The sequence below is a fragment of the Musca autumnalis genome, unplaced genomic scaffold (assembly GCF_047663935.1).
Source record: "Musca autumnalis isolate F117 unplaced genomic scaffold, ASM4766393v1 scaffold_1, whole genome shotgun sequence".
Taxonomy (NCBI): domain Eukaryota; kingdom Metazoa; phylum Arthropoda; class Insecta; order Diptera; family Muscidae; genus Musca; species Musca autumnalis.
The window spans coordinates 271,197,473-271,224,116 of NW_027411644.1; the positions used below are offsets into that span (position 1 = coordinate 271,197,473).

At 36.3% G+C, this 26,644-nt stretch overlaps 1 protein-coding gene across 2 annotated transcripts in view; it reads right to left on the bottom strand.

Annotated features, from left to right (window-relative positions):
• Positions 1–26,644, bottom strand: part of ChAT (Choline acetyltransferase) — a 308,371-nt gene that overhangs the window by 104,743 nt on the left and 176,984 nt on the right. The window contains exons 1-2 of one of the 2 annotated variants that reach the window (XM_073961170.1): positions 716–814; positions 519–598 (exon numbers count right to left, since the gene is read on the bottom strand). In XM_073961170.1, coding sequence (XP_073817271.1) covers positions 519–598; positions 716–740 — 105 coding nt within the window. In that variant the 5' untranslated portion in view covers positions 741–814. Of the gene's footprint in view, positions 1–518; positions 599–715; positions 815–26,644 lie in introns of those variants that run through there. The other variant, XM_073961171.1, reaches the window with a different exon arrangement.

Consider the following 26,644-nt stretch of genomic DNA (forward strand, 5'->3'; position numbering starts at 1 on the left):
TTTTTACGGAATGATACTTTCTTACTTCTTTTAATATCCCAGCAAACAAATCGTACCGACATCGTAACGAAATCGGAACAAAATTCGGACGCTGTGTGTCGGATCCGAAATCGTAACAATATCTTAACGAAAGTTGTTTAAAGTTGTTGGCATAATTTCGGAACGAAATGTCGGAGCGAAATCGCATCGATTTCGGTCCGATTTTCGAACGAAATCTGAAGAAAATCCTTATGAAATCCGGAAGGAAAAATTAATTCCGACATTCGCTCCGATATCGAAACGAAATCGGTACAAAATCTGAACAATTTCCCCTCTGAAAAATCGTTAGAAATCGAAACGAAATGTGAACGATTTTGCTTCCAAAATTGTTCAGACGTGTCGGACATTCGACATTTGGTTTGTGGGGATTTTTATACCTGTTTTTGATTGAATAGCGATCTTTATATTGGGATGTTGTTCTCGAACTGACAATTGCCTTTACATTTATTTGTAACTACTAAAATATTTAAAATACTTACGTCAGGAAATCCATATTCGTCTACGGATTCTGCAGTGGAAAGCCATCGTTTCGGGAATGAAAGTATTGAATCCTTCCAGCCTGAAAGTAAAACAAATCATACATTTATTGACACAACATTATAATTTTTTTATTTATATATTTAATTTAGTGGGATCTCCTCCCAAAATAAGTAGTTAATGGTAACGACTTCATTACCCAAGTAATGGTCGTCACCCTTCATTGTCTTCCACAAAAAACAAAAAAAGATTTATTTCTTATGTGTATTGTTCGTATGACAGATTTATTGTAACTGCTTTGGTAATTTTGATTAAATGTAACCAAATATCCCCCATGTTACGAAGGACATTGGTGGCCTTAAACTAGTGGCCAACCACAAAAACGACACAGGTGTAGGATTTAAGGGCTTAAGTCTTGTCTTGTGGTGTGGGTGTATTTGTGTGTGTGTATGAATTAATGATTTTCCCTCTTTTAATTAATGTCATTTATCATTTTGGTTGGTGTGTGAAGGTATGAGTCATGGTGTGTTGATGCGGATTAGGATTGGCAAAAACTGTTCACCCACAACTACTATTCTAATTGGTTTTTCCTCAATACTATGTTGACAAGGACAATCATTTGAACATGTGTGCGAACGAACTATCATTGAACAAAAGGGATCAAATGAATTCTATTGAATCTGTAAGGTAATACCAATACCTTCATACATATGTACGTGCAAATGACGATAGTCTGTTGAGAAACTAATTAATCGATTAGCTTAAAGCGAAATCATTGAAGGTGAACCGGAGATGTTTTCAATAGCATTGAATGAAAGATGCCTTGAATAGAATTGGGTACGTGGAAGGAAAAAGAGGGTATGAGTGAATTCAAGCTAGTTTACCCTACAGCACTATGTGGGGAGGGTATTATAAGTTGGTTTTGGCCAAAAAGTTTGTAACACATCGAAATAATGGTCATAGACCCATACTTATGTATATATACCAAAATGAATGTCTCAACGAGCTGAGTCGCTCTGGCTATGTGTGTCCGTCTGTCCATCTAAATCTTGTAATCACGCTACAGGTCGCAATTTTGTCGGATGGTCACGAAATTTTTGTTGCTTATGGGGGTCCCAGAGAGAAAGAAACATATTATGTTTGGTAGTCGGATTATATTCTCTAAAAGAAATGTTTACCAGTAAAATTCTTATGCACAGGGGTAGTCGTCTAGGGTATCACATGGTCGGCTCCGTCACGATTATATCCTTTGCTCCCTTGTTTTTTCTAGTTTACAAATTGTAGTGTACCACTCAGAATTAGCCATCATACGTTTCTCAAGCCGTATAGTAGCCACATGGTCAGTTTAGCCGAAGAAACAGGCGACCATTAGCTTTGAAGTGCTTTTTCCGTGAACAACTTTCGTTGGATTTGGCTCGCATTCGAAGTACCCCACGTTCGATTGCTGTGTTGTTTCGGGCTCATACGCATAGACCCAAGATTCGTCTGTGACGATCTTTTAAACGTCGTTTGAAGCACCGCGATCGTATTTATTGATAATTTCTTTGCACCAATCGACAAGAGCCCCCTTTTTTAACAATTTTCAAATTATGCTGGATCTGATGAGAAAACTCAATTTTTCCTGCCAGGAATTCATGTAATATCAAATGTTAGTCGGTGGAAGAAATGCACATGGTTGACTCTATCTCTCGGTATATAACATGGCGGCCTTGCATTATCCGTTCACGCACGGCTTATTTTTTTTTTGGCATAACGTTCGTTTTTGTACGACTCTCACGACCTTCGGTTTATAGCCAGTCTTTCATAGTGCTGTAGGAAGGTTCTCTATCGACATACAAAGATTTAATTTGATCGATGCACTCTTACTTACTTATCTGGCCTATTACAAAACATTTGCTCCATAAGCCGAACTAAGAAAATATATCCAATTATCTCTGTTTGTTTGTTCGCCTTCTGGAATACCACGCGGGGTGAAGCTGGCGACCAGATGTTTTAACCTCCGCAAAATCCGCAACCAAACTGATGTGTCATGGCAGCTATAATACAGTGCGTTCCACTCCATCGTATTTACTGTATGGCGGTAATGTCGGCCAATGCGTAAACTGCACCTTCTCTATAAAGAGTGCAAACATTTCAGGTGCAGATTTGCAGATCATGGTCCTTAAAAAGTTTGCGAGGTTCGTCAACTTTAGAGCGGATTGTTTTTCCTTCCTTTCGTTTTTTCATAGTAGGCTGCTTTTTTCTTTACTAACTCGACGCACAAACCCAATTTTTTAATGTTCTTATGGGTGAACGCGGCACATGTTAGCTCACTACCTTTAACGGGTGTTAAAGGTAGCTCCCTAGGTAACGCCACGGGGAGTTCAGTGTTCACTTGAGATGAAGGAGGGACCAAGATAAATCCTGGGCTTTGCCATGTTAAAGCCGGTCAGGGCCGTTCCTTGGTATCATTCTTCCCCGTCGATGTACTCTTGTCGTTATTATCCATGTTGAAAATTTTAAAAAAATGATTGGATGAGTGAATTCCATTTTCCACACTTCATCGTATGTCAAATGTCCTGAGTACATTTAGGTTAAAAATTGTCAAACTTTCAAAAAAATGGCGTCGGGCAACACTACGTCAGAAACTTTTCTTGTTCCCTATGTCATACGTATTTAGATCAATACACATCTGATTTCCACCCCAATCGCACGGCCTGTTCTTCGGTCCTTCACCGATACATTTGTATATGGCGGATAATGCATTCTCCGGAATCCATGCTGATGTTGGGCAACTGGAAAACAACTTCTCATTTTGAAAAGGAGTACTGCATGTAGAATCTTCGCTACTGGCGATAGAATGGAAATCGGGATGAACGCGCAATATGAATGACTAACGGTAATCACGGTGTACCTTAACCAAATTTAAATGGAAGGTGCTTACACCTGGGAAGTTTTTGCAGATTCTGAAACTACAATGCTCATAAATGAGAAATATCAAGAAACAAAAAAAAAAAATCGCCGGAGGGATTTTCAAATAAATCGCGATTTAAGTTCGCATTTTTAGGGGTTCTTTAGGTTTTCACGATTTTGGTTAGAAACCGCGAGTCCTATGTAAATGGGCCTAAAGAAAATGTTGTAGCTGTGAAAATTCTCCACAAGATAGACCTTCATGATATTATCGTACGTTTCGTCGTTTTTGAGATATAGAAGTTCAAATTGAGACAATGCACTGACTGTATCGCCGCCTTACAAAACAATGTCATTAATGCAATTTCCCAAATTAAACTTATATATCTTGAAAATGGTACAACCTAGGAAAAAAAATAAATAATCCAATCTTGTACAGAATTTTCAAAGCTTCAACATTTTCTTTAGTCCCATTTTGATATGGCCTGCGGTTTCCAAGCGAAATCTTGAAGACTTAAGATAAAAACCTAAAAATTTGAACTGAACCTCTATATCTCAAAAATGGTAAAATCTACGAAGAAACCTAAAGGTCACTCTTGTAGAGAATTTTCATAGCTACAACATTTTCTTTAGACTCATTTCGATACGACTTGTGGTTTCCAAGCAAAATCGTGAAAACCTAAAAAAACCCTAAAATTGTGAATTTTGATCGCGATTTATTTAAAAATCCGTCCGGAGATTTTTTTATGTTTTTTTTATTTTTCTTATCTATGAACATTGCTGTTTCAGAATCCGAGAAATCTTCCCATGTGTAAGCGGTTTTCATCAAAAGTTAGTTAAGGCGCACTGAGCATGATATTGTTTTATGAGGAGGCGATAAGGTCAGTGCTTTGTCTCAATTTGAACTTCTATATCTCAAAAACGGTAAAAACTACGAAAATATTATAAAGGTCAATCTTGTGGATAATTTTCACAGCTACAACATTTTCTTTAGGCCTATTTACATAGGACTCGCGGTTTTGAAGCAAAATCGTGAAAACCTAAAGAACCCCTAAAAATGTGAACTTAAATCGCGATTTATTTGAAAATCCCTCCGGCGATTTTTTTGTTTCTTGATATTTCTCATCTATGAGCATTGTAGTTTCAGAATCTGCAAAAACTTCCCAGGGGTAAGCACCTTCCATTTAAAATTAGTTAAGGCGCACCGTGTAATGTTAGGCATTTGTCATATACTCAACTCCAGTTTGTACAGTTGGTGAAGCATTACCATTGAGATTTTGTGTGTTTCTAACGATTTGGATGACATCTGCAGCATAGCTCGTCGTACGTGGTATCTTCTTCTCTGGGAGGCCTCCTATATGACATAACATAATCCTTTCACACTGTCTTACTACGGGTGCTCTATAAACTGTTGGTTAAGATATAATGTGCACTTCTTCGGATGTGTCACTGTCACGCCGTTGAAAGTAACAGTCGTTCTACAGCGATACCCCCGAATTTGCAACTCTAATATAAGTTGAAAGGAAATTGTAGTGTCTTGAAATCAAAAAGTGTTGCGGAACTGATAAAAAAATAGTTAAAGTGACATGATTGGTCGGTGACTACCTACACTTATAGTCAAGCGAAACTTTAATCACTCGGGTTCCACTTTATCAAATCTGCGACAGTTTTTGAGCGCAAATAAGCCTTGGGGAACCTAAAATCAATCGTAATATAATGTTGGGTTCCTGGTCGTTGTAACATTGTTCAATTTCTTACGGCTGGTAAAACAGCATCGGTATAGGGATAGCCAGATTTGGTACAAAGAACTCAGTTGCATGGTCACCAAGGCAATTCGGCCAATCATCTTCATACTCAAAACCAACTTTTTACTAAGAATAGCTACGAACCACTACAATATTTTATATTATGCAAATGGGAAGAAGACGACATTGCTGACTACTGCAGACTATGCAAAAATGAAGACGAAACAGAGACAATCGAGCACCTACTATGTCACTGTATCAAGAGGCTGAACCCTTCTAACACAATCTCCAGCGAAGCTGGAAAGAAAACTTTTGCTTTTAATTATTTTAATATCTTTTCTGTTTCTACAGTATCTACTTTCTCTATCTTTGCTTTCAGCACTTTGCAGGATGAACACAATGGTCTCCATGAGAAGTAGCTGTCAATTACGACAGCTACGTGCCCTTTAATTTAACATAGAAGTCGTTCTATCATCTTTTTTTGCGTATTTTGGAGTGATTTAACGGTTGTCGAGAAAATACTCAAATGTCTTTAGCAAATGTATTTATGAAGGCGGGTGGTCTGTTAACGGAGTCGGGGTCTGATGGGTTGCCAGGGCACGTTATTTATCAGAACTGATTATCTGAATGTATTATGTGGCCACTAGTGCCCTTTTGGTTAAGAGACCGTACCACAGGCTTTACGACCACCGGTACTAGTTGCGACTAGGTCATTGGAAAACACCTCAAATCTGCCCTCCAAAAGCAAATTAATGTCAGGCACACCATTATATCAGCGGTATGTACACATTAAGCACTTTTACCTTGGCAGTCCCACGCTTCACTGTTATATATCACCAGAGCCAAGTTGAAGCGATATAGGTCGATTCTGAACAGTCATCATCTATACTGAACTGACATCAACCCCATAACAACATCTGGGATATCTGCGTCGTTTTCGTTATACTGGATACCAACAGTTTGGAAAATGTTTTTCCACAACCTGAGCAGGACACCTGTGTCTGTCGTGCTCAAGAGAATGTGTCTGTAGCAAAGCCATCAGTGATGTTTCACTCTTTGGTACAATTTTCGCACTGGCTCCTGTATATCTCGATAACACTCCCGCGTTTTCATTTCTGTCTTTTCCCATTCTCCTTCGTACTGTTTATATGTCACATTTTTCACTTCGACAGCAGCACGACACTCCCGGTCATACCACGGTTTCTTTGGTGGAAATCTCTAATATCTAAGTAAGAATTTTTAGGCTGTTTGCTTGGAGTGGCCAATACTTTGCCACTGTGTTGATATGTTGCCAGAATGAGGAGTGTTTTGATGAATCAATTGGGACAGTTGAGTGGAATATGATGTGGCTACCTGTTGTGATTGCAGCTTACAGATGTCTAGCTTTCGTGTTGTGTCTGTACGTGCTTTATTTGCAACGTTTGTTTGCTCCTCGGAACTATCGTACATCCAAATCGCTCGTTGAATGTCTTCCATCTATCACAACGTGGTAAATTTGATTTCTTGATTTCTGATCTGGAGACAGCCAGGGGCCCTTATGAATGTCGAGATGCTTAAATCTGGTCCTGCTAACTACCATGTCCTTTTGCTCTGCGAAGTCTATTAGCCTCATTCCATTTTCAGACGTTTCACTGTGGAGACTGAATTTCCAGAGACAATTCTCCATTCCAATTTTAGCATTGAAATCGCCTAGAATATTTTTAATTTCATGGGCAGGACAACGATGAAATGTTTTTTTAAGTGCTCGTGGAATATACCTTTGGTCTGCTCATTCTTGTCTTCAGTAGGAGCGCAATGAGGTTGATGTTGAAAAATTTTGCTTTTATCCGAATTTTAACAAGTCTTTCATTCACTGGGGTGAAGCTGCCATGCCAAAGCCGGTCAGGATCGTTGGTTGCTATCTTTCATCCCCTTCTTCAGTGATAAACAGTGGACATAATTATTCCACTGACAGATCCAATCATCAAGAACTTAATCCATAATCTTTCACCACGTAGCACAGTGCGAAATATGGGAAGTTTAGTGGAACTTTAAGGAATTTTGAAAGTACATAAAATTAATTAAATTTTTATTGAATTCGAAAATGCCTTTTCTAGCATAGATTTAAACCTTTTTTATACTTATTTTACTGATGAAATAATTTTCATTATTTTTTTTAATTCATATGGCGTCAATTTTATCTTTTTTTTTAGGACTATTGTGGCAATATGTCACAGTTAATATATAGTCAAAACAATGAATATATTAATAATCCCATATATTTTTGGGCGCATAATTTATCAAATAATTCACAACTACAGTGAATTTTATGAAATTCAGTGATATCACTTCGGTAAGACCAAAAGAAAGCGGATACAATCGGAAAACCCTAGAAATATAACATTTAATTTTCAAATATCTTAAAATTATAATTTTCAAATATATGCAAAATCCCATGTCTACTTATCACAAAGAATTTCTGAAGGCCGAGAACTAATGCTGAACAATAGTTAGTCTATCCATCAAGAAATTCTAGCACCTAATCGCGGTTATGTAAATGACAAATTCTGTCGCCAAATCGTGCATCTGTCAATAGACTACTTTTGGCGTCCAATCGTCGGACTTCACTTATAGACATTCTGGTTTCCTATCCTGGATCTTCTCATAAATTGATCAGGAACAAGGGAAACTGGAATCCAGTCTTAAATTCTTTTAAAATTAAATTATGTCGCCCAATCCAAGGTCTATACCTGTATACCTTATTTTAGCAAAAATCCTTAAACACAATTTTTTCCAATCTAAATTTTCAAAATATCGTGATATTTTGATCAAGTTCGAAGATGGCCATATCGATCTACTCTTTCGGCAAACTTCCGCAGAGTATTTCAACATTTTTCAGCGAAGTTCAGTTTAAGGCCTCCCTGGATAGGCTGTATAAGCTTAAGACCTCAATGGTCATGGCTTCACTTCCTTTATGCTAATAATTTAGTTATAGGTAAAAATATTAAATTAATAAATAAAAAGAATTCTCTGGAAATGCTTTGCTTTTCGGCAACAAGTGTTCTCGGGGCCCCTATTACTACAGTACAAGTTTTTCAGAGGCAAGTCTAAACTCCCAGAGAAAATGGTCCGAAAACTGTAAAGAACACGTAAGGCAATCACGTACCTTAGTGCGCACGACAACTTTTGAACCGGATACTACGTTGGTCCAAACTTTGTTTATCGCAATATTTCAGCGAGATATTTAGATAATATTTAGATATTTAGAAATTTTTACTGAAGGTATTCCTTGTGTTTAGAGCGGTATTATGTTTTTCGTGGGCAAGTCCACATTTCCTGACATAAGAGTAAAAAGGTGAAAATTATACTTTGGCGAACTGAAATGACTGGTGGGCGCAATATCTTTTAAAAGGAATGATTCCCAAAATAAGATCTACTCCCAATTTGAACTATGTCGGTCCGGTCCATTTCTCCATACCTCCTCCGCAACACTTGTGTTCAATGATACAATATGTATCATTGTTTGCAAGTTCATAAGTCCGGAAATGGCTACAAATTTCTGAAAATCTCCTAATACATAGTTTTTGGGTTTAAGGATTTTTGCTGTGTAGCCGCTATTCGATCTGTCTATAGATGAAAGTTTCAATTCACACAGGCTCATGGTATATTCCTGTCCGCAAAGTCGAGTGGTACTTGTTGAGATTTTGACGAAGAAGAACCTGTTTCCGATATGTTTTTAGATTTCGTTTGTCGTCACCAAGTCCTTTACCGAAGGAGGAAAAAATTAACATTTCTAGAAATGTGCATCCATTGAAAGTACTTCCCAAAATACAACTGATGTGGGTTTCTATGACGTTTTCTTCTGGTTTTATTCAAAGAGTAATCGACAGAAAAATCCGTGAAGATAAAATTCCCCGGGCCCCCCCCCCCTGGCTACGTCGGTGGTATGCCATGACTTTTATATTTTTTCTTAATATTTTACAAAACAATTATGATATTTACAAAAAAAAAAAAAACATTGTTCCACAACATCCCATACGGGACAAGGGAGACTTCTCTCATATCAATGAGTGCACCCCGATTCATATTTAGCTCAATGATATGGGACCTACCGTTTATCGCCGAGTCCGAACGGCGTGTCTTAAGACACCACTTGTGGAGAAGTTTTTCAAGGCTGAAATACTCAGGAAATGTCGCCAACATTACTGAGGGGTACTTTGCCACCGTTGAAAAATGTTTGATGTTGCTTGGCCGAGGAATCAAACCCCCAACCTTCTGCGTGCAAGGCGGGCGTGCATACCATTGCATTTAAAAAATGCAAAAAAAACTCTTATTGTTTTCGTGCAATTTTAGTCGGAAAGAAGTGTTTTTTTAGGTTTTCAAAATTATTTTTTTCCGTGGATATTTAAAAAGTGAGTCCCGTACATTCCCGTATTAAGATATATATGATCTGGAAGATTGGGGTCTCCTCTGTTCGCAAAGCCGTAAAACAGCTGCGGAGACGTGCATTTTTTGATGCTGTGATGCAAATACCAATATACGTTAAAAATTGTAACGCAGTTCCAACCTGAACTTGATCTGAGAGAGCGCCACACTATCCACTAATATAAGAAACAATTTTGCAACATTTTAGGAATCTACGCCCTTTCTTTTAAAAGTTATTATTAAAGTTCCGCTAAAGTGTTCATATTTCGCACTGTGCGTAGGCGGTGTATTTGCACTTTTGGGCTTTTGTTGAGGGAGATATGGAGAGTATTACTATATGCCACAAAGACTGACTGCAGTAAAAACCTGAACTTAACTCCACTTTAAGCGGGAGAAACCCGTTTTGGAAACCGATATTCACATAAGGATATGCCTATTTCTGCCACAGAATTTTATGTTTTACGAAATTAAATAGTAAGCCCATGTGCACCAACAATTTCGGACGATCCGATTAGCGAGCTTTAGAAGGACAGACTGGCCGACGGAAACACATGGGTAGACCTACACAACTCCTCGCTGTGTTACCAACTTTTGAGCCAAACCAATCTTCCCCACATAGTGATGTAGCGTATAAATAATATAAAATTAAATTTCATTACCTGGTCTACAAAAATATCTTCCACATTTTTCTCCAATTACAGCCACATCAAAAACACCTTAATGAAAAAAATTATTTCATTTTCTCCTCCCTTAATTGGTTGACATCCCGCAATGAAAAATATTAGATATTGTAGTACTCCCCCGTAGCAACTCTTATTTTGGAAAGACAAATACAAATAGTCATTGTGGCAAAAAAGGCTTTAATGAAGATGAAATACATTTTGGGGATGTTGTGTGGAAATTGTTCTGTGGGAGGAATATATTAAATCTACAAAAGGACACGCGTCATTTACAAATATTGTTGTTACCAAGCATTTCTTAGAAGTACAACAACCCCAAAAACGTTGGTTAGTAACATTTATAAAAAAAATACCTTGGTCGTTTGGAAAATGCAAATTTCAAACATTTTCTTTTTTTAAAGATAAAATTTTATTCAAATTTAAAATGTCTACAAATATTAAAAATGAAAGCCTAAAGGAATAGACAGTATATCACCAATATTTTTGAAAATTTAACATAGCTGAAGCCAAGGTTTACCCTTTTAGAACGCGCGACTTGTGATTGTATATTATACAAATTAAATATTTTTGGATAAAATGAAAGGTTTTTAGACGTGGCAAAAATATTGGCCTTAAAAGATAATTTGGGTGGAAGCTGTGGCTATATTTATGTTAAAAAATTGGTAAAAATGGGTTGAAGCCAACATGTCTTTCTTTGTTTTCTCTCGATTTGTGAGTAAACCACACTTCTCTCGATTTTCCTGTCAAAGTAAAAGTAGAAGCAAACTAAATAAGTATCATCTCACTAATGTATTACTTTTCAAAATTTGAACTGCTTCTACCATTAAATGATGCTGACATTTTGAAGCCAGATTTACAGTGTTTTTTGACATTTTCTTCTAATTTCATTCCGCAAACAGGTTTTTCAAAAAATCATATATAGGATTGTAGAACTCGCGATTCTAAGTTATTTGATACGTATATTGTGAATGTAGTCTGCACAGCTTCATAGAAATCTGCATCCAAATGTGGAAATTTTGTGAGAACATTTTTCTAAAAATCATGTTTTTCGGGCCTAATTTTTACAATTGTCATTCGATTTCCTCGTACTCTATTGCACATTTTAGTTTTTTACGTTCCGGATCCAATAAATCATTCCCCGTGAAAATCCACCTACTAAAACGCGAATTACGAGAAATTCCAAAGTAGAAAAATCACCTTAAATTGTTTTTTTGAAAATATCGCGTATTTTATCGCGTTTTCTGCGGATGGTTTCCATTGCAATGGTTTCCATAGAGTCCAAATTATATTTCGAAAAATATATACAACTTAATAGATATGGTCTTGCTGTACATGAAAATCACATGCGGACAAAATGATTTTGATAATTACGCGATTTACACGTATTTTAAAATGCATATAAATTAAAATGGGTTATTTGACCTCTATTTCCTATTTCAGAAGCTTTGAGATATATCCTCATAAACCCAATTACCTTCCCTAATGGGAAAGCTTTAATATGAATGTCAATAAAGCAAAATCCGTCAATTTTATTGGGAGATATAAGCAAAATAAAGGAAGTATTCCTATAGATTTTTACAATATTTTCTACTACATAATGCATGTGAAAACAATTTTTTTCAAACAAAAAATTATTTTTTTGACCAAAATATGTACTTATTTTGGCTGTAACAACGAAACTATAACACCAAACTGCATGATTTTAGTCTCATTTGATTCGCCGTGAAGTTTTGATCCACAACAAATTTTGATGTAATTTTATGACCACTAAATGGGCCTTAATTTTGAAAAAAACTTAACTTATGTTCAATAATTTATCAGTTCTATGTACATTCCGCGAATTCTGTGTAACATTTTGCAGGTATTATGCAATCTACTCGCTGAAGTCACTTCGAGAAAACTTTTATGTAGCAATTGTGCTCATTAAAATAATTAGCGTTTTTATAATATTTTTTTTTTCTTAGAAAGCGAAATAAAAGCGCCATAACTTTTGTCCGCAACAACCAAAAATTGGCTCGCGACCAGATTCGTACTAGGAATTTTTTTTCTTAACCTACATATCAAAAATCGTTGATGTAGCGCGAAAAAAATTTATTCTTTTTTTCTGAAATGGAATATGAAATAATTGGCAATATTCGTGATATATGGTAAAAACCAAATTTCATTTGCAATTCCATTTGAAAAAAATTAAAATTTTTTTTGCGAGTACATCTACGATTTGTGGTTAGCGGTTAAGGGGAAAACTTTGGTTTTAAATCCGTTCTCGGTCACAAAATTGGCCGATGCGAGTAAAAGTTATAGCAGTTTTTATTCTCATATGAAGAAAAATATTTAAGAACGTCTTATATGTTTTTATGCATAAATCTCTAACACCATTCAATATATACGTGGACCTATACCGACAAAGTTCGGGTAGAAAGTTTAAGACCCCCAACGAAGACTAAAGATCAAATTTCGGAGGGACGTTGAGGCCTCAACCTTCCAAAATACTGAAAATCGGGAGGTATCGCTCTATTGGGGTTGTATGCAGGCGTGGACCTATATCTACAAATTTTAGGTGGGAAGTTTTACACAACGAAGTCTCAAAACTAAATAAAGCCATTTCGGTGGGATGTTGGGTCCACAACCTTTAAAATACCGAAATCGGGAGGTACCGTCCTAGGGGGGCTAAATAAAGACGTGGATCTGTACCGACAAGTTTCAGGCGGAAAGTTTTATACTCCAAATGACGACCAAATACAAAATTTCAGAAATTTCGGGGTGAAAATGAGCCCACAACCTTCAAAATACCGAATACCGGGAGGTACCGTTCTATGGGGCTGCAAGAAGGTGTAGACCTATATCGACAAATTTCAGGTGGGAAGTTTTGCACCTACAACGAAGACTCAATACGAAATTTCAGCCATTACGGGGTGATCATGAGTCCACAACCTTTAAAATACCGAAAATCGGGAGGTACCGTTCTATGGGGGCTATATAAAGACGTGGACCTATACCAACAAATTTCAGATGGAAAGTTTTATGCTCCAACGAAGACTAAATGCCAAATTTCAGCCATTTTGGGGTGATAATGAGGCCGCAACTTTCAAAATACCGAAAATCTGGTGGTACCATTCTATGGGGGCTATATGAAGACATGGACCTATACCAAAAAATGTCCAAAGAAAATATCAAATTGCATGCGTTTTGGTGTGATAATAATGCTAAAACCTTCAAAATACCGAAAATCGGAAGGTGCCGTCCTATGGGAGCTATATGAAGGCGTGGTAAAATGTTTTATACCTCCAACGAAGAATAAATGCCAAATTTCAGCCATTTCGGTAGGATGCTGATCCCACTACCTTCAAAATACTGAAAATCGGGAGGTACCGTTCTATGGGGACCTGTACCGACAAAATTCAGGTGGAAAGTTGTATACCCACAACGAAGTCAAAATAGCAAATTTCAGCCTTTTCGGTGGATTTTTGGTCCTGAAACTTCAAAATATCGAAAATCGGAAGATACTGTTCTATGGGGACTATGTGAAGGCGTTTACCGATATTACCCATTCTTAATACCAAATATTCTAGGAGTGATAGAAGCTTTTATACCAAATTTTAAAGCTCTATCTTAAAAATTGCGAGCTGTATCTTGATTTCAACAGACAGACGGACATGGTTATATCGATTTAGAATTTTATGCTGATCAAGAATGTATATACATACTTTATGGGGTCTCCGACGAATATTTCTATGTGTTACAAACGGAATGACAAACATAATTATACACTCCATATTATGGTGGAGGATATAAAAATGTTAACTTTGGCCCCGATTTATTTAAAAATCCCCCTAGCGATTTTTTCTTGTTTTTAGGTTTTTCTCATCTATGAGGTGTAAGCGGTTTATAAGGAGGCGATACAACTAGTACATTGTCCCAATTTGAACTTCTATATCTCAAAAATGGTTAAATCTACGAAAATATCATAAAGGTCAGTCTTGTAGAGAATTTTCACTTCTACAACATTTTCCTTAGTCCCATTTCCAGAAGACTTGCGGTTTCAAAGCAAAATTGTGAAAACCTAAAAAACCCGAAAAATGTGAACATTGGCCGCAAAAAAGACCTCAAGAAATTATTTTCGGCATTTGATTTTTCTCATCTATGAACAATGTAGTTTCAGAATCCGCAAAAACTTCCCAAGTGTAAAGCATCTTTCATTTAAAAGTAGTTCAGGCGCACCGGGCATAGTTAAGGATCTGTTCATAGGGTATTGAAGTGCAGTACTTCCTTTAGTGATTTTTTTGTGCCGTCATGGTTTCTCCAACAGAAATTGATGTATACTTTTAGGCGAAACGCTAATAGAAAGATAACAATTTTGCCCTTTGTGTACATTGGCAAATATTCATTAATAGAATAGTTAATGAACATTATTTCTTCGAACACTTATAAAAGTATGGCCAAAGAATATTTTCAAGGAGATACCATTTAAAGAATAACCTGAATCAATAACAATAAAAATCCAATTATTTTTCGACAAACTATCCACATATCCAAAATGAATTTGACAAGGGCAGAATGGAATGGAATCGATAAAATACAATGTATGAAATCTAATGAAAGTGTAATGCAAACCATTTGAAAATTCTCATCTTACATTGTAGAATTCGATGAAAGGCTCCAATTACATTTAGTTTCCTCCACAAGAGTACTTCAATTTTCAATGCAGTGTGTCTGTGCTGTTTTTTGTTTCTTTCAATTTTACACTCAATTTCCTTGGATACGAAAATAAAGAATAGAAACCTTTGCTCGCTTGTTTTGTGTTAGATATTATTGGGGGAAACCTTATCAAATGACCTCCACCTCCACCTCCCTTACAAAGGAAAAATTCAATGTTTTTAAATGAATTTCTTGGGAATAGACAAAGTTCACATTTATAGTTTCCTTTGAATTGCTTGCCATTACTTCTTCGTCTGGCCTTTGTATGACATTTGAAAGTGGAAACGGAAATGGTGTCTGTTTTATTTCATACGTTTTCTAAGACTGGGAGTATCTTTGGATGTTCCCAGGAAGGAAGGAAGCAAGAATGAAAATCAGACTTGTTAAATGGCGGCTGTATGTGAGTTTTTTTTTCAAGAAACGAGACTTAGGTTCCCGTTATCCTTGGAAGCAGATAAATCGTTGATTTTGAACTTAGCAAATATGTAATTTTGGCCTCAATACTATGTGGGAGGATTATTGAAACGTGTTTTTGACATTATGCTTTTTGTACCTTAGAATATTGACTGTAGATTCTTAAGAATATTGAAAGACAAAAAATCAATATAATGAAATAAAATTCAAAAACAGATTGAATTATGTTTATTTATTACACAAAGTATTTTTTATCTTATGAAAGTCTTTCTTTATAAATTTATGTATACAAAAGCAATGTTTTTTGTCCTTTTTAGCATTACCTTTCCTACAAACATAATTGCTTATAATAACATTAATATAAAATGGTTTTCCGTTATTAGCATCATGATAAGAGAGATAACAAAAGGACAATCTAAATCCTTGTCATTTGACAATAAACAGAGCGTCGAGAAAAGCCACACGACCGACCACCACCATCACCACTGCACGACGTCTCATTTAATAAAATTTATTATACCTTTTTTTGTCCATTATCTCTAATGCAGTCAAAAAAAGGAAACACAAAATAGCAGCCTCAAATAAAAATCTGCTTTTGGCCTAACCACTTAACAAAAGTTTTAACCAACCACTAACACATGTAAACCTGCTGCATGATGGGTTTTTATCAGCGATAGAATATTGGAGTGCGTGTGTTCAACTCATCGTTGTAACACTTGACTGTTTAGTTTGCCGTTAAATATCCGTGAACAGTACATGACATGCGGATGGAACAAAAGGTTGTTTCGAAAGAAGACACGTGCCTACAATTTGAACTTTTTCCAATTATGGATGGGTCTTGTTTTCAAATTAAAAGGGTTATATGAGTAGGAAAAATTGTGTTTTTTAACAATGCTTATCAAATTTGGATAAAATTTATTGGGAAATTGTATTGATAATAATTATACCCTACGCCACTTAATTTGAAACTCATGGAAATGACAGAGTTGTCTCCACGTATTAGGACTTACGTTGAAAGCTAACATCACACAATTAAACTTACATGGGATACTTTGGGGTAACTCACAAAATATTTAAGGATACGTCTCTTGGATGTCCTCTTTGGCTCTTGTACAATGTTCCTGCCCAAGTAAAAAGTAGCAGTCAATTTTGCCCACAGAAATATACCTTCAGCCTTCATTTCTCAAGTTACCTCGTCCACAAAACGTCAACACTTTACGCTTCAACACAGTCTAAGGCCACTTCTCGATTGGTATTGAAAATTTAAAAGCGAGTAACCCTGCATTTTTATTTTTTATTTATTATTTATTTAAATGTTTATTATAATAACAAATTATAATATAATTATAATTATAAAGCACTAGCAGCAAAGGCTATCGGCTTAAGCATTTTTAATAATTGTTCCACAAACATCCTAGAAGGGACAAGGGAGACTTCTCTGATATCAATGAGTGCAACCCGATTCAAGTTAGACGGTGCTCTTGAACCAAATTTAAATGGAAGGTGCTTACACTTGGGAAGTTTTTGCGGATTCTGAAACGACAATGTTCATAGAAGATAAACATTTTTAAATAAATCGCGATTCAAGTTGACATTTTTAAGGCTTTTTTAAGTTTTTACGATTTTGCTTAGAAACCGCAAGTCCCATCAAAATGGGACTAAAGAAAATGTTGTAGCTATAAAAATTCTCTACAAGATTGATTTCCATGACATCTTCGTAGTTTTTACTGTTATTGAGATATATCAGTTCAAATTAGGACAATGGATTGATTGTTTCGCCTCTTTATATTACAATATTATGCACAGTGCACCTTAACTAACATTAAATGAAAACCGCTTACACCGGGGAAGTTGTTGCGGATTCTGAAACAGTAATGTTTATAGATGAGAAAATCCAAAAACAAGAAAATATCGCTGGTTGGATTTTTTAATAAATCGCGATCAAAGTTCACATTGTTAGTTTTTTTAGGTTTTCACGATTTTGTGTCCTATCGAAATAGGACTAAGGAAAATTTTGTAGCAGTGAAAATTTTGTACAAGATTGGCTGATTGATATATTCCTAGGTTTTACCATTTTTGAGATATAGAGGTTCAGATCAAACTTTCAGATTTTTTTCTTAGGTCTTCAGTATTTAGCTTGAAAACCGCAAATCCGTTCGAAATGGGACTAATGTTGTAGCTGTGGAAAGTCTCTACAAGATTGGCTTTCGTAATTTTCTCCTAGGTTGTACCATTTTTGAGATATATAAGTTTAAGTTGGGAAATTGCAGTCATGACATTGTTTTATAAGGAGGCGATACAGTAAATACATTGTCCTAATTTGAACTTCTATATCTCAATAACGGTAAAAACTACGAAGATTTCGTAAAAATCAATCTTGTAGAGAATTTTCTTAGCTACAACATTTTCTTTCAGGCCCATATTGATATGACATGAGGTTTCCAAACAACCTCGTGAAAACCTAAAAAAACCCTTTTAAAATGTCGACTTGAATCGCGATTTATTTAAAAAACGCTCCGGCGATTTTTTTGTTTTTATACCCTACACCACCTTGTGGTAAGGGGTATTATGTTTTTGTGCATTAGTTTGTAACATGCAAAAGGAAACGAGATAGACCCATAGTTCCTTTTAGGGATATACATTAGGCCGGGGCGATTTGTATGGAAGGAAAAAAACCTTAATGGGCCTTTCTCGTTTCTGATTTCTGGGATTGAACTGAGCAAAAAGTCCACTAGACCATAGGTCTACCATGAAAATCGAGCCTCCCGATTTTGACTTTAAGTTTTTTATCCACGTTTTTTGGATATTTTAGTATATAACGGCCAACCATTGAGATTTTCAATCCAACACAAAAACAAAAATTGTAACCAACACAATAATTCAGAACTCTCTGCCTGAAGGAGCGTTCCAATGCTTTTACGATGTATCAGAGAGTTCTTAATTTTTTTATTGGCTATAATTTTTGTTTTTGTGTTGGATCGAAAATCTCAATGGTTTGGCCGTTATATGCCAAAATGTCCACAAAACGTGGATTAAAAACTTAATGTCAAAATCGGGAGGCTCGATTTCTACCGTAGACCTATGGTCTAGTCGACTTTTTTGCTCAGTTCAATCCCAGGAATCAGAAAAGCGAAGGGTCCATTAAGGTTTTCAAATCGCCCCGGCCTAATATACATAGAATCACTTTCTGAGTCGATTTACGCATGTCCGTCTGTCTGTCCATCTATTTTTGTAAACAAAGTACAGGTCGCATTTATTGTCCGATTCGCATGACAATTGGGGAAGATAGTTTTCTTGACCAAAGGACGAACGCTATTTATTTTGGTAAAAATTGGTTCAGATTTGGATTTAGCCCCCATATATGTATATCTTCGCCCGATTTAAGGCATTTGGTGCACGAAACACGCTATATATGTCCGATTTCAATGAAATTTGGAATGTGTCAAATTATATAGAAATCGGTTCAAATTTGGATATAGCTCCCATATATATTCTCGGCCGATTTCAGGTATTTGATGCACGGAACGCGCTATATATGTCCGATTTCAATAAAATTTGGAATGTTTGCCGGGATTTGGCCTAGAAATAAGTGTGCCAAATTATATCGAAATCGGTTCAGATGTGGATATATCTCTCATATATATTTTAGGCAGATTTGAGGTATTTGATGCACGAAACACGCTATATTTGTCCGATTAAATGAAATTTGGAATGTGCGACGGAATTTAGTCTAGAAATAAGTGTGCCAAATTATATCGAAATCGCTTCAAATTTGAATATAGCTCTCATATATATTTTAGGCAGATTTGAGGTATTTGATGCACGAAACACGCTATATTTGTCCGATTTCAATGAAATTTGGAATGTGTGAAGGTGGTTAGTCTATAAATATATGTACCAAATCATATCCAAATCGGTTCAGATTTGGATATAGCTCAAATATATATTCTCAACCGATTTGAGGTATTTGATGCACGAAACACGCTATATATGTCCAATTTTGATGAAATTTGGACTATGTGAGGGAATTTGGTCTACAAATAAATGCGAAAAAATTATATCGAAATCTGTTCTGATTTGGATTTATCTCCGATATATATTTTACATATTCACAGTGGTGTAGGGTATTATATAGTCGGCCCGCTCGACTTTGATTCTTTCCTTACTGGTTTGATGTTTCTCAACTTCCCAGGTATAAGCACCTTCCATTTAAATTTGGTTGAAGAACACCGTGGTTAGTTCACTGATAAGGACCTACCGATATCGCCCAGTCCGAACAGCGTGTATTAACGACACCACTTGTGGGGAAGTTTTTACATGAGAGGTATTTTGCCACTGTTTATAATTTGACGTTGCCTGGCCGAGTGCAAGTCTGGTGTACATAGCATTGCGCAACAACAAATTATTTTTTTTCGGTGAAGCCAATTTTTGTAGTAATTATACCCTCAGCCTTTAGACTAAAGAGGGTGTATACTAGTGTAGCGAGAATGAATGAACTTTTGCCTATTGGTGCCAAAAATAACGTTCATTTCATTTAATTATTAAAAAAAGGTAACGCATATTACGGTACCTACAGATTTTAAAACAAACTCGTGATACAAAATATATTTATATACGGCATAATTATTGTGTTGGTTCTGGCTTTGTTTTTTTTTTTTTGGTCTGTGGCTGAGGGTGTATCTCCGTCAGAACAACTGACTGATTCTTTCTTACTTGTTAGTTTTTATTTTAACGGACGGATGCCTTCGGCGTTAGCGATTCCAATTTAGCATTGATGTGGTCGAAGTTGTGGAGGAAATAGGGTGGGGGATAAGAGGCAGCCCTGTTTTCACCCCTGCACGTTGGGAACAGACAAATTTTTCGGCGTCTCTCGTATGCCATTATTTATAAGGGCGCTCCACATAGCATCTCTGTAGACGGAATCAAAAGCTTGTTCAAAATCCACGATTATGAGATATAGCGGTCAGTTTAATTCAACGGACTGCTCAGTAATTATACATACGTGTGTTGATATGATCTGCACACGATCTCGCAGGGCGTAAACCTGCGACCAGAGTTTCAAATACTAACGCCATATTAGCAAAAGCACCGAATATTTGCAGCTTTGCCTGCTAAAATTTCTTCGAAATATGTTTAGCAACAATGAACAACGGCAAAATTTCACAAAAATATTGCTACCGATGCTGATGCTATTTGAAAATGTCGCTATAATAATATAGTATCGGACACGCATACTCATATTTTGCAGAACACATGATCAACACATATCAGAAAAGAGAATAAGCAACAAAGTTTCAACGGCTTAGCCATGTTTTCAGCAAACAATTGTTTCTGAGATCGGGGTTATCAGTGTAATGCATTAAAAATCACGATATAATTAATTCCACTTTTTCGTTCAAAGAACATATGACATTTTGGTGAAGCCGTTCAAAATATATTTTTTTATTTTTAAACAATAATAATTACTATTTTTTAGGTTCTACCATATGATGGAGGCATTTTGACATTAAATGACACCTTTTTATTACTGCGTTGGCAACTCTAACGCTCTTACGAATGGTCAGCCGACTGCTAAATATAATCGATTATGCCCAACGAAAAAAAGATTAGTTCGGTTGCTTATTTAGCCGTGTGTGTCAAGATTAGCTTTGTCCCTTAACTTTTTTAATAGTAAAAGTAGCAAAAGAGAGTAGTTCTCTCTTCTCTCAGAAAACTGTGAAAATTGCTCTCACGTAACACGTTTTGCACAAAAGTAAAGAAACGGAAAAATAGTAGATCTGGCAGCAATGTCAAAAAACAAACATGGCTGCTTACAAAAAAAAAATAACAAACAAAAGAAATTTCACTGTTTTTTTTATTTTTTTATTTCACTGATTTAAAATTTTATTATTTTATTTTAATTCTTTTTATTTTGCTTTGACAAAGTGCGTAGTTTTCTTTTTTCCTTTTGCCTTAATTGTCAAATAAATTTCAAATCAGCAGTTTGACAGATTTTCCACTTTTTACATAACGAAATTCGTCGAGCAGAAAGTAGTAAAAGAGAAAGCCATTATGGCTCTCTCGTCTCTCACTCTCTTAAAAATTGCTTCCAGTTGTACTACTTTTTGAGGTTAACAAACGCTTTCCGAGTTAAAAATGAAGAAACTTTAACGTAAAGGAACACAGCTATTGTGTAGCAGTTGAAGTGTACTGTTAATGCTAATGTTTTTAGATGCTGGCTTTTAAAAACTGGGTGCGACCTATGCGAACAATACCAAATGCACAGTGGTTGTTTGGTTTGTCTGTTAACTAACAACAATTGTTGCAACAGTGGTAGTTGTTTTGTGTGTGTGGTTTCTTCCCTGCAAACCAAATGTCGGATGTCCGACACGTCTGAACAATTTCGGATGCAAGATCGTTTAGATTTCGTTCCGATTTCTAAACGATTTTTCGGAGGGGAAATAGTTCAGATTAGGAAACAAATTTCCCTAGGATTTTCTTCAGATTTCGTTCCGAAATAGAACCGAAATAGATCTGATCTCGCTCCGACATTTCGTTCCGAAATTATGTCAACCACTTCATACAACTTTCTTTAAGATACCGTTACGATTTCGGATCCGATATCGGACGTATCGTCCGAATTTCCCTAGGATTTTCTTCAGATTTCGTTCCGAAATCGAACCGAAATAGACCTAATTTCGCTTCGACATTTCGTTCCGAAATTATGTCAACCACTTCATACAACTTTCGTTAAGATAACGTTACGATTTCGGATCCGACATCGGACGTAGCGTCCGTATATTGTTACGATTTCGTTACGATGTCGGTACGATTGGTTTGCTGGGTTGATAAAGTCTCAATGTGTGGGTGGGGGTTGTGTTGTGGTTTCTTTTTACAGTGTAAATTGGATAGTCAGACGATGAGACCATTCAAAAGAAAAAGAGAACAAAGTTGAGAGCATTTACCAAACAAGAGAGGAAATATGAGAATGTAGGGAAAAATAGGAAAATGATTTTGCATCTCATGAAAATCTTACATATTTTTGAAAAAATTGTTTCTTTCGGATGGATATAAGAAAATGCACATGTAACTTATGTGAGGTACTTGTACAGTACGAAAAAGCTAAATCACGAACAAAAATATGTAAAAATTCTTGAAATATTTTTTTCTGTGTGCGTCTTAATCGGACTGTAGGGTATCGGAGGAGTGCTCCTTTTCGGACCACAGGGCGATACACTTTCAAGTCCCTTATAGATGTAATAGGCAACCTATGAGTCGGTTGCAACCACAGAATAACCAAGTGGAAGGAATTCAACTATCTAGATTCTTCAAGACTGTGTGGAATTCCTAAACTTCACAAAGGGAGGGAAGTGAACAGACAAGTTGAATACCTTACTAGTGTTCTTCGGGATTGCTGTCAGAATTCTTGCATTAACATATCCAGATAGGAAAACTCAACCAGTTTGATGGAATAAAGATTTGTCCAATCTCAGGAAAACCAGCAGGAGGTCATATAACAAGGCTAGCAGGACCAAACTTAGTGCTTATTGCGACCTAGACCTTCGGGGGGGAGGACGAATTGTTTCTTCCTCCTGGAAGTACTGCAGTCTATGTGAGGATGTGGAAAAGACTGAAACACTCTGCCAGACTGAAACACTCTGCCAAGATTCCAACATCGTTTCCCCTATGCTCTAGCAAATAAAGTGTGTCTATAATTAAAATAAAGGTAGGACTATGGCACACGACCAAACAACCCACCCAGCCGTCTGCCCAACCACCCATCCATGCACCATTACCACCTTTGTCTCCACTTACCCGTCTATACTTCAATTATGACCTCTGGGTTTGATTACTGTGTCTGTATGTATGTCTGGTTGCCAACAACAACCACTCGTCTACCAACGCCGCATACATTTTTGGGGTTGAATGCCGACCGACACCAGTCGAAAAGCAAAAAAATATATACATACATACATACATATATACCAGAGACGTGCTTCTTCTACTAAAATACCGCAACAAATTCTATTTTGAATAACAGTGGTCGGTTGTTATTGCCTTTGTTTCGAAGTCATAACAAATGATTAAGGTTTCCGATAGACTGGTTCAACATTGGTTAAGTTTGGGGAATATATACTAAAACTAATTATAATTAAGTAATTACAATCTATCATTTGTGGTGGTTGTGGGTTGTGGGGGAAATGACATAGTCTGTTTTCATTGTTCCAACTTTTCTAGATTTTGTCTGAGGCCATCGTTTCATAATCATAGAAATTAATATAATTGAACTCAAACGTGTGCCGCAGATATATAATTCTAAAATTGTATTATGTGAATTAGTGTAAAAAGAAGAAAATATTTCCTCTGGGATTGGATATTTCTACATCTTATTGTTGAAAAATCTTTAAGAGGGGAATTTAAAAGATAACGTAGGGCCGAATTTTGATGGATTGAAGGCGATGTAAATAACTCTGAAAATTTGTTTAAATGTAAATTACACTGCCGCTCACTTGAATAGAACCTTCCTGCGAATTTCTTTCAACCTCCATTTTTTTCCGAATTATTAAAAATATGAAGTTTTTAAGTTTTATTATATTTTGCTTCATGTGTTTGATGTAAACTTAGTCATTCATTTGCATTCAAATCCAAGTGGAAAATATTCTCTAAAATGTATGGGAATGACTTATGCGTAAAATATACGATTCTTGCAGACAGTACGCTTCGAAAGATAAACTTGTTGAAAGAAAAAAAGCGAGCTTTGTTAGGCATTACACTTGATTATTTAAAGAATCCTTGCCAAATCAGGATATGCGGGTGTATCCTTAATCAGGAGTGATATACTTTTACTGAATATTACTTAAAGTACTTCTTTTTCAATATAGAGTGAATATGCAGCGATATTCTAATACAATCTTTCTGTATTCCCAAGTTTTAAAGGGGGTTCTCTTCAAATGAACCAAATTTTTTGCTTCAGTTTTTGACTTTGTTGTTTTCCTTGTACAGTTCTTATATAAATTGGATTTGGATGCACGTGAATGACTGAGTTTACTCCAAACACATGAAGCAAACTATAATAAAACTTAAAAACTTCATATTATCTATAATTCGGAAAAAAATGAGGTTGGAACAAATTTTACAGGGGGATTCTATTCAAGTGAGTGGCAGTGTAGTGTAAACAATAAAAAATAAGTAAGAACGGCGTTAAGTTCGGCCGGACCGAACTTGTTATACCCTACACCACAAGTTGTATTGAAGTAAAATGGAATAATTAGTTTCCCTTCGTGTATGAAGAAGACTTAATACTAAATTTCAGCAATTTCGGTAAAACAATGTAAGGCACCATTCTATGGGGGCTATTTCAAAACGTCGATCTATAGCGACAAATTTCTGACGGAAAGTTCTTAGGCTCAAAGAAGACTAAATACCAAATTTCATATATTTCGGTAAGATAATGTGGCTAAAACTTAAAAAATACCGAAAATCAGGAAGTACGCTTCTATGGGGATGTAGGAAGACGTGGACCTCTGATAATACTTTCCCGGAATATTTTATAACTCTTGGAAGACGAAATAACGAATTTCAGCCATTTCGGTTGGATATTGACGTCACAATCTTCAGTATTACGAAAATCGGGAGGTACCGTTCTATGGGGGCTATATCGAAACGTGGACCTATACCGAAGAATTTTAGTCAGAAGTGGGGCAATATGAAAGCGTGGACCTGTACAGGCATATTTCTGGCGAACAGTTTTATATCACATTGAAGACTAAATACCAAATTTCAGCCACTTTGGTGGAATATCGAAGACACAGCCTTCAAAATACGAACAATCGGGAGGTACCTTTCTATGGGGGCTTAATGGACCAATACCGACAAATTTAAAGGGGAGTACCCCCAACAAAGTCTAAATACCAAATTTCAGCCATTTCGGTGGAATATTGAGGCCACAACGTTCAAAATACCGAAAATCGGGAGGTACCGTTCTATGGGGCCTATATGAAGGTATGGACCGATAACGACAAAGTTCTGGGGGAAAGTTTTATACCACCAACGTAGACTTAGTACCAAATTTCAGCCATTTCAGTGTGATAATGAAGCTAAAACCTTCAAAATACCGAAAATCGGGAGGTACCGTTCTATAGGGGCTATATGAAGGAGTGGACCGATACCGACAAAATTATGGGGTAAAGTTGTTTACCCCTAAAGAAGACTACATACCAAATTTCAGCCATTTTGGTAGGATAATGAAGCTAAAACCTTCAAAATACCGTAAATCGGGAGGTATCGTTCTATGGGGGCTATATGAAGGTGTGCACCGATACCGACTAAATTCTGGGGGAAAGTTGTATACCCCTCAAAAAGACTACGTACTAAATTTCAGCCATTTTGGTATGATAATGAAGCTAAAACCTTAAAAATACCGAAAATCGGGAGGTACCGTTCTATGGGGGCTATATCAAAACGTGGAACGATGTATCCCATTTTCAATACCAACCATCCTGCAAGTAATAAAAACTTCTGAACCAAATTTTGACTCTCTATCTTTAAAATTGCGAGCTGTATCTTGATTTCAACAGACAGACGGACGGACTGACGGACGGACGGACAGACGGACATTGTCAAATCGACATAGAATTTTATGCTGATCAATAATATATATACTTTATAGGGTCTCCGAAGAATATTTCGATGTGTTACAAGCGGAATGACATATGGTGGAGGGTATAAAAAAAATGTACTCCAACCTACTTTGCATCTTTGTAAAGTTAAACTTTCTTCTTTCATTGACAGGCTCTGCTTTTGGAATACCCCTACTAGAAGAACGGAGATATTTTCATATTTGAACATTCCGACGTCTGAATATTATGTGACCCTCGCCAAAATCATTAGCCTTCTTCTTCTCTGGGTAGCCTAATCAGCTCTCAAAATTTCGTGATGATTCAATCAAAATTTCGACCTACAGCGTCACTACAAAAACTTTGCATCTTTGTAAAGGTGAACGTTTCTTTTTCTATTGACAGGCTTTGTCTTTAAACAAACAAACAAATACCAGGTAGTTCGGTCAAAAAATGTAACTAAACTCATCAAAATACAGAAAATTCAGAGATACCGTTATATGGGGGCTATACCAAAACATCGACATATCTTGACGATTTTTGATCTAGATGTTTTGTGACCACTGGTAATCTCAAATGTCAAATTACAGATAGTTCGGTCAAAAATGTAGCTAAAATCCTCAAACAACCGAAATCGGGGGTTAGAGTTGCCAATTTTTGGTGGATATGTTTTGTGACCACTTGGAATCTCAAATGGCAAATAACA